At 41.6% G+C, this 12,906-nt stretch overlaps 1 protein-coding gene across 1 annotated transcript in view; it reads left to right on the top strand.

Moving 5' to 3' along the window:
- LOC138052684 (uncharacterized) overlaps nt 1-9,266 on the top strand; it is a 15,122-nt gene extending 5,856 nt beyond the window's left edge. Inside the window, exons 4-8 of the mRNA XM_068899235.1 lie at nt 343-842; nt 2,191-2,339; nt 5,479-5,512; nt 5,991-6,084; nt 8,611-9,266. Of these exons, the coding sequence (XP_068755336.1) occupies nt 343-842; nt 2,191-2,339; nt 5,479-5,512; nt 5,991-6,084; nt 8,611-9,068 (1,235 nt within the window). The 3' untranslated portion in view covers nt 9,069-9,266. The remainder of the gene's footprint in view (nt 1-342; nt 843-2,190; nt 2,340-5,478; nt 5,513-5,990; nt 6,085-8,610) is intronic.
- The last annotated feature ends 3,640 nt before the right edge of the window (nt 9,267-12,906 follow it).

Here is a 12,906-nt window from a genome sequence, read left to right on the forward strand (position 1 = left end):
AACTGATTCTTATTTACGACCGGCATGGCGTTAAGATTATTGTTAAAGTCAGAAATTGATAATCCAGAATTGTCGATCTTTCTCATTTGGCCTTGGCCCATCAGTTGACTGTATTATCAAAATTTAAAATACGGGTACCGCCAAATTATGGCCAATCAGATTGGGCCTGATCACCACGACGTCTCTGATTGGTTGATTGGGTCGCGCCCACAATACCGAAAACTGATTGGAAGCATTCCATTGCAGATCCAGACTTGTGAGTTATGGACCTATGTCAAAGTAGAACACCGCCGTTTATCTACTGTAATCCATAAGCTGATAGTCAAGTTTTGTATTTTTAAGGTGCGACGATACCAAATCCACTAACTTCCCCCGTCCTGAATACGTACACATCAACATCAACATCAACAGTCGAAGAAACACCAGCCATCACAAAAACGAAGGCAATCGAAGAGACACCACACAGCATCGTAACGCCAGCGATCCGAAGGACGGCGGTGGTCACAGGAACACCAGCCATCACAAAAGAGTCAGCAATCACAGAAACTTCAAACAGCACAGGCACGCCAGCCATTACAAGAACGCAAGCCACCATAAGAACGGCAGCCGTGACGGGATCACGTGTCCTTGCGGGAACACCAACCCTTGCAACAACACCAACGTTTACAGAAACACCAACAAGCACAAGAGCAACTACAAACGTAGCAGGGAGCGTAAAATCTCTGGCAATTAATTCGCTCGCCATCGCCATATGGTCTACATCATTTTCTTCGCAATCGAACACCTTGGCCGAGCCCACTGTCACACTATCAGAGGGAACCACTTTTCCTCCCGAGGACACGGTATGCAAGCAAACAAGTTTTGCTGATAGTCTTTGCATCTCAAAACTATAATAAGAACTTTAAGATCTATGACGGCAACGTCGACTTAAAATATAAGGGGTAACGTTCAAGCAAACGTTGACCGTGTAGCACTTATATTTCTTCTTATAAATATGAGAGGGTGACGTGAAGTGCTATTTTCTACCCATGTAAATCATGTGAGCGTTAGCCCTACTAATGGAAATGAGCCCACACAAGGACAGAGAAAAACTGACCAGGGTGGGGATTGAACCCACGACCTTCGGGTTAAATCACCGCTGTTCTACCGACTGAGCTACAAGGTCAGTATAAAGTGCATGAAGTGTGCCAAGGTATCTTCAATTCCTACGATCTATTCTCGTCTGACCTTGTAGCTCATGGTTATGGTTTATGGTGGTGTTGTCTGCAAAAAGTGCAAGACATTTGAAAAGGACTTAACTTTTAACATCCAAAAATATGGGGCCCCTCCCCTGGATCCGACACTGATTTTAATTGGCAGTTTCTACTTTTTAGAGTTTTGAAGCAAGCAACCGTGGACAATTTTCCTGTCGGTGTACGTTGGATCAGTGGCTTGATCTGATCAGCGTTATTTCACGTTGAGAAACTAAATATTTTGAGCAAGAGCCGATACAACGTAGATTTGATTCTAGTGGTGTACTATATTTCGACTGGCCAAACCAGCCTTCTTCAGGTACAATGAGAGTTTACATTGAATTGCTGCAGACAGTACTGTTTCGGCCTTCTGGGCCTCATCAGTGCAGTGCTGATGTCTGGGATGGAGGTTAAGCTTATAAAGCCACCCCAAATGTCCCACAAATGTGGTACATCTAAGCCATGCCAGAGTGCTCAAACTAGCGAGCTAGTGAGCATGCGCAATTGCTAGCGGCAATGACTCATCCCAGTAGAGTGCTCAATTTGGACATGAAAGCAAGCTTTGTAATGCCAAAGAGCTATATCTAACTGCAGACAGTACTGTTTCAGCCTTCTGGGTCTCATCAGTGCAGTGCTGATGTCTGGGATGGAGGTTAAGCTTATAAAGCCACCCCCAAATGTCCCACACATGTGTGCAGTATTACGTCAGCATTCATTCACTATATATATATGCATGTACATAGAAGCAATTCAATATAAACTCTCATTGTACCTGAAGAAGGCTGGTTTGGCCAGCCGAAATATAGTACACCACTAAAATCAAATCTACGTTGTATCGGCTCTTGCTTAAATTATCTACTTTTTAACATGATTTCTTTGCGAGGCACATTTAAGGACAGCTTTAGATAATAGTTATGGACGAAGGTGATCGTTTTGTCCTTTCTTATGCCATTTCTAGCTGAATGCACACTCCAATTCTGGTAGTGACTCATCTTCAAACCAAGTATCATATTCCCGCGGTCTGATGGTAGGAATGTCTGTGGTGATGGTTCTGGTGCTGTTCAACATCCTGGGCTGCTTGGTTTATCATCGCCGCCGCCAAGCAAAGTAATTAGTGAGCTTTAGATTCTAGGACGAGGACGAGAACGAGTACGAGATTAAACTGCCCGTTTTTAGTGAAAATACTTAGAAATCCCGGACGAGCAATCATGCTTACTCTTTGTTAGCAACATAGGTTGCTCAGTTATTCTTATTGCTGGTAAACTATGCCTTTTCCTGATCGAAAAGTGCCAAAACTGCTACCGTGTTGGTGACTTGTTTTGACACGAAGACATATCAAGTTTTCCCCTCCAAAATGACGCTGGTTTGCGTGCGCTCACCGTTGTTCTATGAGAAAATGTCGTACTTGTAGTCGTTCTCGTCCTATAATTTTTAGCTCTTTATTAGTAACTTTAGCAGACGCGTTTATAAGTCACACGGCAACCGGAAGTAAACCTCTCGCATACTCAGGTAGCTGTTTCACCCAAATTTTTTTGCAAAAGAACAAAGATACTTACCCGTACAAATGTGCTTGTGTCTGGGCAAGTTAAATGCGAAAATGCTTTACTTCCGGCTGCTCTCTGTTGCTTAAGTTCCCTGCTGACTGTTTTTTTGGGGTCTTTGAGTGAATAGGTATGCCCCAGCAACTCCTTGGAGTTTGACAAAAAAGAATACATCTTAGATGAAAAACAGAAACTTTGGACTTCAACGGGATAGAAGCTGCGTCCAATGGATAAACAGAGGATATTACATGGCCGTTTGGGGATACAAATTTTATCTTCGAGTGCCGATAGTCTCTCTCGCGAATGAGCAAACGAGTTCGAGATACTATCAGCACGAGAACATAAAATTCGTATCATCTCCACGTGGCCAAGTAATGTTCTGTTTATTACATAGATACTGGTGAGATGTCCAGATTAAAAAAAACTTGTTTTTATTCATTTTTGAAATGGCGAAAAAGTGGACATCAACAGTTAAAACACGCATGTTGTGTAAAATGAAACTAGATTTGAAAGTTACCGAAAAGAAATCATGATAATGTCAAATTGAGTAGTAAAAATGTTTATGTAGTAGAGAAAAAGTATATTGTAGCATAAACGTATCTTACAAGGAAGAGGAAGCTCACTATTTATTGGCTAATCGTGTTAGTTACCATGACGACACCTATATCTGAAGCACGCGCGTTTTTGAGACGCGGACGACAACCGGAAGTGAGCTGTTTTCCCTTTTCACTTGTCTTCACACAACAATATTTACATTGCTAAATATTTTTTCTCCATTATGCGACTATCAATGTTTTCCCCGACCCGGGGGAGGGCGGTCATACCCACGGGCATTTGTCATTTTCCTTTTTTTCGTGTCAACAGCCCCTACTGTAGAGCACAGCTTTGTGGTCAAATTCCCCCAACCCGTGGATTTGGGCACTACTTAGATACAGTGGTAACGAGCATATTCCTGTCAGACATCAGATTCAAAACTGCATCTAGAAAAGAAACACTTCCAGTCTGTCAAGTCCGTCATATTGATCCCCACCCGCAGCTCGGTTCTTCTCACTTCGGTTCTTAATTGATGAAAACAACAAGAAGATTAAAACGTAAACCAAAGGTCGACAATGTACCATTTGCATCACAAAAAGCTGCACATAAACATATTGCCACGCGGTAAAATTTCCATCGAGCGATCGGCACTTTCCAAAAACAGATCGGAGACTGGTAATCAGTAAATGTCAGATCCCCCTACCCTGGGGTCTCCGTGATGTCAAATAAAACCAAAATCCCTACCTACGGGCTGAGAACTCAAGTCAAATGCCCGTGTATGCCCGCCCTCCACCGGGTCGGGGAAAACATTGATAGGTACATTAGAGATGATCAGGATAAAAATATGGGAGACACCACTGTCCTCGCTGGCGAAATGATCTTTTCCGGTTGCCGTCCGCGTCTCAAAAACGCGCGTGCTTAAAGGCTGCGAAATTCAAAAACCCTCAACTTGTCGCGCAACATTGTTTCGTTGCAAGTTTTGGTCGATGTTTCGCGTTTTTCACCTTGCGTGATCAACTTGACCCGCAACAGAAAATATTTGTTGCGGGTTGAAGAAATGCAGAGCGCTGATTGGTTGATTTTCTAGTACACGAGCACATTCAGTGTTGCGCGACAAGTTGTGAGCTTGATGAAAAACGAGCAACAAAGCCAAAATTTGTTGCTCAGAGTAGACCCGCGCTCTACTTTTCGCAACAACTTTCTTCAACCCGCAACAAATGTTTTTGTTGCGCGACAAGTTGATCATGCAAAGTGAAAAACGGGAGACATCGACCCAAACTTGCAACGAAACAATGTTGCGCGCCAAGTTGAGGGTTTTTTGTATCTCGTATTTCGCAGCCTTAAGCTCCCTAATATCTTCACTGCGCGCGGGTGAAGATATGATTTTTTAGAAAGCGTAAAATCCTAGTATTTCATCACTATTTACATAATAAAAGGAAGAAATGAAATGAAGGAATGTTCGTCGAAGTTAATTTGACAATTCGGGAGCCTGAAAGAAGAAGAAAAACGCTTCAAACTTCTTCAACGGGCGGAATTCTACATTTCTTGCATTTACGGCAAACGGCAAAAGTCAGCGACTCTGAAATTTGCCTTTTGCCAAAAGCGCTTCCCTGTGAGCTTCAGATATCGAAAGAGAAAAGAATAGTAGAAAAAAAAAATAATTTTCATTCTTCTACGACAAGCAACCGCCTGTCGTTGGCCGTATCATGTAAACGCCGAGTTAATCTCTCTTTAATTACGCCAACTCTGATACCAGAGCAATGGTCAACCACCTGAGGAAGGAAAAAAGGAAGGAAAGAAGAAAGGTCAATTCCATCAGTTCTCGAAGGACTAATCAAATAAAATGCGTGGGAAAAGCGGATATTTAGGAACTGTTTATAGGTGACGGTCATTTACCTTAATTTCATTTCAATTTCAGTTAAAGGTTACTCTGAAAGAACTGTTAACTAGAGAAGAATGTGGATATTTTGTCAGTTGCATCCAAAGCCGGCCGGAAGGGGGTAGTCCATTTCATGTCGCTCCTTCTTCGCAATTTCCTCAGACCTTCAAAGGTGTTTTAGAAGATTGTAACTCGTTGTGTTCCTTGATTCCATGCACTCAGGCCCATTTCTTTGAAATATTTAGGCATAAAAATAACGACTGATGTTTCACGCTTTCTATTGAATTTACAGAAGGAACGCTCGTGGAAACTCTGGAAATAACAGGGTAAGATTTCGTGTATTTGTCACTACCGTAGCAGTGATAACTTTGGGTATGCATTATTGCGCTAAGCGATTGGGCCAAACTCTTGAGCGAATCACCGTTATATTCGACCAATCAGTAGGCAAAACCAAAAACAATTGTGACTTGCATACATGCCCTTTTCTTGCGTTTGGTGTTAGTCTCAAGTGTCCGTGTTTGGCGTTCTGATTGGTTAATTTGGTACTTTGGTCTGTCCCGATTAATACGTTCAAGTAGATGCTTTCAGCTCCATTCGTATGGCTGCGCTGTCACAGTGGCGAAACCCACTTATCGGTGAATATTCACCGATAATCACTTCGCCTTCGGCGAATAATTGTTAAATATTACATTACAATAAATATAATAATTATAATTCTTTTAAATGCAAAAAAACTGTTAAGAATTGAAGATAAAAATTTACAAGTAAAATAAAAATTAGAGGAATTATGGTTTACATTTTAAGACCACGATGAGCCTGAATCAGCACTCCAACCCAGTGTTTCAGTGGGAAGATGAAAGTGGGTACGAAGTCCTACCAGGAATAGCAAAACAACAATGTAAGTTAAGTGTGAAGCCAAATGTTCATTGCTATGTAAATCAGTCATTTTCTAAGGAAAAGCAGCCAGTCGGTTTGGAGTTTGGGGCAAGGGCACTCTGTTGAAGCCGCTCATACAACGAGATACAGAAACGTAAACACTACAAATCAACACTTCTGGGGTCAATCTGCTGCGTTTAACATGCCAAAACGCTCATAAACTACAAGCATATCTGTGTGAACTCGGGCTTTCCTGATGTCCTGGATCGTCAAATAAAACACAAAGACAAAAAATACAGTAGAGATGTCGGCAAGATTAAGGTTAGAGAGATGACGATGATTCTCTTTATGTTCACTGATTAAATGTTCGCTCGTAAAGTGATCTCTCGTGTAAAGTTCGCGGACCGAGCCGTTCCGAAAACTCTCGACATCTTATAGTGTGGGTCTACCGCGAACGGTGTGTGCATTTGTATGTGGCTTGAGCGTATTAGACACCATTTGTTTTTCTTACTCTCAAGGACGCCATTTTCGTTCAATGTCACCTGTGCACATTGGCTTAAACTTTGCGTCTGTACTATGAAAGATGAATAACCATGCCACTTACGCGCTTTGGTTAGCTTGAGTGTGATTTGTAATTGAACGCAAAAAAAAAAAAAACGAAGCCGAAATTTAACCTTGGGCGTTTTCCCTGGAAAGCCCGAATAACAAGTCACGTGATGCGTAAGAGCGCGAAACAATTGAGAACTGAGAGATTTAAAGGCCCACCTTCAACCGACAGGCTTTGCGTGCTGTAGAACAATTTTTATACATGAAAATCCAGCCAAGGCTGAAATTTATCCAATCAGATCGCTGTGATAAGCAATGCGAATTTCCATAACAAAAACAAACTGTCGAAAAGCCTGTCGGTTGAAGGTGGGCCTTTAACAGCGCGTTTTAAACATGATACGACGAACGCCAGACTGAAGTGTAGTGTTGCAGAAGCCGAAAGCGCATTTTTGCCTGTTTGCTCCAGATATCTAGTACTTATCAAAGGAGCAAGACAAATGAGAATAAGAAAAGTTTCGCGCTGTTATAACAGCTTTGCCATTTCACGTAAGAAGCGTTGCTACAATCTTGGAAGAATAAAATGGAACAGCAAACCCCCATCCTCCCCCCCCCCCCCCCCAAATCAAGGATGAAGCCGCGCAAAAGCCAAAACGCGCCATTTTCCCATCCTTGATTTGGAGGAGGGGGGGGGGGGTTGGTACAAATTTCCAAACTATTTTGTCCAAGATTGAAGATTTCTCTCACATAACAGAGAGCAATGCTGCTACGGTGTCGCTTTTCCCCGTGATTTCTTTGGCTATCGATGAATTATTGTATGAAAGTCCCGCAGCCCATCAACAATATTTCGATGGGTCAAGATGACATTGGACAACTCCTGAAAATTAGATGGTCTAATGTGAGCATTGTCTAAAGCGCTTGCCATTGACTGGATAGAAGAACTTGAGCGGTACAGCAACGCGGAACAGCGTATCCGAGCAGAGCTACGTAGACGCTGATCCTTGATATTTAGGTCAAAGTGCAAATTTGAAAAAGGCTAGCTTTTAGTTATTGTTTATGAATAATTTAAGAAAAACAGGAGTTTTAGGAGCTTGTCGCACTAGTCTAGTGGATACCGCTATAGGTAAGAAGGAATCCAGAGTTCGGGTAAGATTATCTATTCCTTTGGTCTTTAATTTATGGCAAACTGCTATTACACTGCGACGCGCCTTACCGTGGCCACCCAACAAACATTTTTTTCAAGTTAGCCATTGACAGACAAGCCTCCATTTGGTTCTTGCGCGTTGAAACTTTCTATGGAGGTGTGTCTGTCAATCAAATTCGCGTATCTTGATCAGTAGCTAACTTGTAAAAATGTTTGTTGGGTGGCCACGGTATGGTGCGTCGCACTGTAAAAGATCATACGTAATGTAAGTTTAAAGCCCGATCCAAACGCCCCTCCGCTCATGTGCCGAACCTAACTCAATAAAGTTCGACTAAAGAGCGACTTTGGAGCGACGGCTGATTCATACGCTGTACCTGGGTCGAATCAAACTGAAATCCATACAATGGTAAAGGGGCCTAGGTACAGGTAAACCTTCGGAATGTATTGTGGTAAGATTATAAATTTTCAAAATGTATGCGTTAGGTTCGGCACATGACAAGAGCGCCGTGCATGTGAATCAGCCGCCGCACCAACATCGCATAGTGTGACAGACCCTGCCGAATGTAACGTGGTTGGCCGCTCCAAACTTAACCTGCCGAACCAAACGGATTCAAACGCCGCTCTTCTGCCGCTCTTAACTCATCAGTTAGGTTCGGCGCATGAATGGAGCGGCGTTTGGAACGGGCCTAAGAAAAAACATTGATATTGGTTTAAGATACATGTATAGAAAAGTGTGCTAACGGCTTTATGATTTTGAAACTCGTGCGGGAGCAAAAACTCGCCATTTCAAAACGGAGATGAGCTTGCAAGAAGCCCATCACGGAAAGAAGTTCTCACGAAATGTTTCTAATTCCCTCGTAGCCATTTATGCATCGATATATCGCATGCCCAGACCTTCATTTGTATCAAGGAACGATGTTGCGGAGACTAAGGATAATTCCGAAGACCTTCAAGAACCCTTTTACCACGAACTGGAGCAGTTCAAAAATAACGGCGGGAAACAAGTACAAAACGATGGCATTAATCATTCAGATCAACCTGTCTACTGTCTCGTTGAAGAAATAATATCTTCGAGAGAAGATCGAAAACCTACCACACACGAAACAAAATCTATTCAAAGCGTTTTGGAAGATACTGGGGGCAGTACTTGCAGTGACTCCACATATTCTGATAAAAGACTGGACGATTGTAAAAACACAAATGAGCCATTCTACTGCGTTTTGGAGGGGAACAGTTATCCTGCTACAGAAGCTATGGATACAAATGATCACAGAGACAAACAAGAGCCCGTCTACAATGTTCTCGAGGGACCACAGTAGAAAATGAAGACCTTTTGTCCAAAGACATGATTCAACCTTGTGGCTCTTTATCATTAACAATAAAGTCGACAAACATGAGACAGTCTATCGGATTTAAAGAACAATCTTATTTTACAGAGTTAAAATAAATTTAATTTTGTGATTACAGATGCTTTATTAAGGCAGAAACTGAAGATACCACTGATGCAATGATCTGTACTTTCTTTGTTTTTTCTCCTTTATGCCCTTACAAGCGGCTTCTGTGGCCATGGTTGGAGTCACCACAACTAGCCAGCTGTTCGTGGCGGAGTAGTCACTAAACGCAGTTCACTAGCGGGACCCCTTTTGGTTTGGTTACATTTAACGCTTTACGGTCGTTCTGTCAACCTGTCGGTTGGCTAACGTCCTTAGTCGTTTCACTGACATGCTTGGTCAGCCTTTTGACATCCATTTCTAAAACTAACCTAATCATTACCTTTCAAGTCAGTGCCACCACCTAACCACAAGCTCATCCAACAAGCCTAATAAAAGATCCCAAAAATTAACCCCAACCTACTCCGAAGACGTATGAGCGAAACAACTGAGCACATTTGCGAAATGACCGGTTGTAGTCAGGATTAGCGCAAACTCTGCGTCGAACAACTTGACTCACAAGTGAATTGCCAGTGTCTCCTTTTTCGGGGGGGGGGGGGGGGTTCCAATTTGGACATTAATATTAAGGTGGCTCACACCAGTTTCAACAATTTGGAAATAATGTCTTATCAGAAGGATGAACTCTACAGCACTGTTTAACAACACGGTAATGTTTGGTACCAAATAAAACAGCAATAATTTCTTAACAAGATGCACTCTTTGATCTTTAATCTTTAATCATTATTTTTTAATCAATAAATTCCAATAAAATGTATAAGATCCTAAACCTAAAATTCTAATCCTACTATTATATTAACTTACAACAATATTCTACTTACAACCCTGATTTCCATGAATGCCGTGTGTTTAAATATTATGAATGAGAAAGCGTTTAAATTAATTTAATGAACCAGACTCTCTAATGTTACAGGGTAAGCTGTTCCAAAGGGTTGCACCACTGTAACTAAAACTATTTTTCATGTAGTTAGTTCTCGGAAAGGGAACAAGTTTGTTAACAGAGTCCCTCAGAGCATAAACAAATTTCTAGTTTTTAAAGAAACCTTGGTGCTGCGTTTGTGGGAGAGGGAAACAGGAAAATTTGGTTTTATCAAACGTGTTGATGAAGGTCAAATTACCACCGAGAAAGATTTGGAAAGCTGACGTTTCGAGCGTTAGCCCTTTGTCAGAGCGAATACACGCCGAAACCCACGATGCCAAACCTCAAGACACTCACCAAAGAAGTTGATAATGTAAATTGGCCACCGTACAAATCTTTGCACGGTGGCCAATTTACATTATCAACTCCGTTGATAAAACCAAATTTTTGTATACTACTTCCCCACCGACGCAGCACCACAGTTTCTTTAGAAACTACACCTTCACTCACCAAAGAGCTGCGCCAGGAAATCGTAAGTTACCTTCACCCTTTTCCTTCCATTTCTAGTAATTTAGGATTCCGTTTAGCCATCCACATTTTTACTACAAGTAGGTTCTGTAGTCACATCATTTTCATCAGCCGTTCTCTCGAACATAAAGTAATTCCCAAAGGTTTCCGTTCGAATTTCCACTCGTCTACTTTCTCCACACGCCTCTTATTCCATTAATTTATTCACAAATTGATGTTACCATATTTCCACCAATGGCAAAGCTCTTCCACACCCGCATAAAAACCAACAACACCGACAATTCCTCTATTCGCTCTGACGAAGGGCTAACGCTCGAAACCTCAGCTTTCCAAATCGTTCACGGTGGTAATTCGGGTCTTTCTGCATGTACTGAAAAGCAGTGTATTTTTGGTCACTAGGGACTAGTCTTTATTTGGAGTTGTTTTGTTTTCTGTCTTTTGTTTTTTTTGTTTTACGTAATCTGTGCTCCGATACCTGCAGAAGGAACCGGTAATAGACCACTTTCGATATATTAAAATTCAGCCCTAAACAAAAGGCATTATCTCGAGGCTCTGGGGAATAAATATAAGGATTTGTATGAGTTTATTCCCCAGAGCCTCGAGATGATGTCTTTTGTTTAGGACTGAATTTTAATATATCGAAAGTGGGCTATTCGACCTTTATCAACACGTTTGATAAAACCAAATTTTCCCTCAGAGCATAATTTGATTCATTTCGTGTTGCAAATTTAGAAGTGAGATATTCGGGAACCAGACCGTTCAAAGACTTGAAAACCATTAAGGCTTTCTGAATTTGACGTTGAGATTGCAAGTCTTTCCAGCTGAGTTTGTGAAACAAGGAATCGACATCAGCGTCATAGTCCGATCAAGTTAGCCCGATGAAGTTATTACTCGTGCAGCACGGTTTTGTAGGTTTCGTAGCTTGTTGTAAGATAATGTTTTGCCACAATTACCCAAGACTAGGCTGCAGTAATCAAAGGGAGGTTGAACTAGTGAGTTATATATGCAGAGTAGGGTAGATTGAGGCACAAATGGCTTAACTCGCTTTATGGCTCCAATTGCAGAAGGGATCTTTTGCACATTTTATCAATGTGGGAATGCCACGTCAGATTTTCATCGATATATACTCCAAGTGATTTCACAGAGGAAAGTTGTTTAATCGGAACATTATCAATGGAGAGTTCGAGTGTATCTGATAGAGTACTTAATCTTTGCCTGGAGCCGATTAACATAAATTCAGTTTTTGTAGCGTTCAAGGTAAGTCTGTTAGACACAAGCCATTTGCTTACGTTTTCAAGGTCGTGAGACAGACTAGACTGAATCAGGTGCAAATCAGACCATCGTAAGTAATGTGGGTGTCATCAGCATACACTCTAGGTACGCTAAACGATAGATAGGCGCATTAGGTCACCATGGCAACAAAAGAGCCACCTAAAAACACCCTATATTTTGTCTTTAAACGCTTTTAGCTTAAAAACTGAACTCAGTCGGTGACCCCCAAATTTCATTTCTGTAAAGTAATGAGCAGGCTTAGACAAAACTCTCTGCAATATTTAAAAAAGTTATGTGAAGCAGATTTAGAGCAGCCTTAAAATTTTCCAGTTGTGAAGAAGGCTATAAATCCGTTCCAATTTTTTTTTGAACTTTGCAGAGAGTTTGATCTGAACCTGTGAATCACTTTTCAGAAACAAAAATTGGGGATCACCGCGTTCGTTTTTGAGATGCAAGCGTTTGACGGGTATTTTTAGATGGCTCCCTTATTTCTATGGCGAACTACACGTCACATCAATGAGTGTATCCTGTTAAGTAATTATTGGTCTTTCATACGGTACCGGAACTTCGCCGTTTCATGAAACAGTTGGGTAGATTCAATCATTTGGTTCATTCCAAATGATACAGATCACGCTGAAACTGGTTTGAACCTCCTTAAGAGACATTTGACAACAAAGCATGCACAACAATGTGACTCCAATGTTCGATAAAGTGAATGAAATGAGGAAATTTTTTTCTATTCTTGTCTGGCATTTGCGACGTCATTTCATTCTCAAGACGTCATCCAAATCACCTTCTACGCAGGCTGCCTTGCGCCTTGAGAGGCCAACTACAACTGCCTGATTTCGTAATTTTTATGGATCATCCAGGTAATTATCTTGGACGCATGGAAGGAGTACACAGGCCGATTTTCAAATGGCTGGAAAAATTGCTATTTTAAAAAAATCTCGCTGGTAGTCTCCTTTTAACGGAACCTTGCTGGAGTTTTGTACGTAACGAGTCTCGCTGGCTGGCCGGAACTTATGAAGCACGTGATAACTAGCGGTTGCC

This window comes from Montipora capricornis, chromosome 6 (genome assembly GCF_036669925.1).
Source record: "Montipora capricornis isolate CH-2021 chromosome 6, ASM3666992v2, whole genome shotgun sequence".
Taxonomy (NCBI): domain Eukaryota; kingdom Metazoa; phylum Cnidaria; class Anthozoa; order Scleractinia; family Acroporidae; genus Montipora; species Montipora capricornis.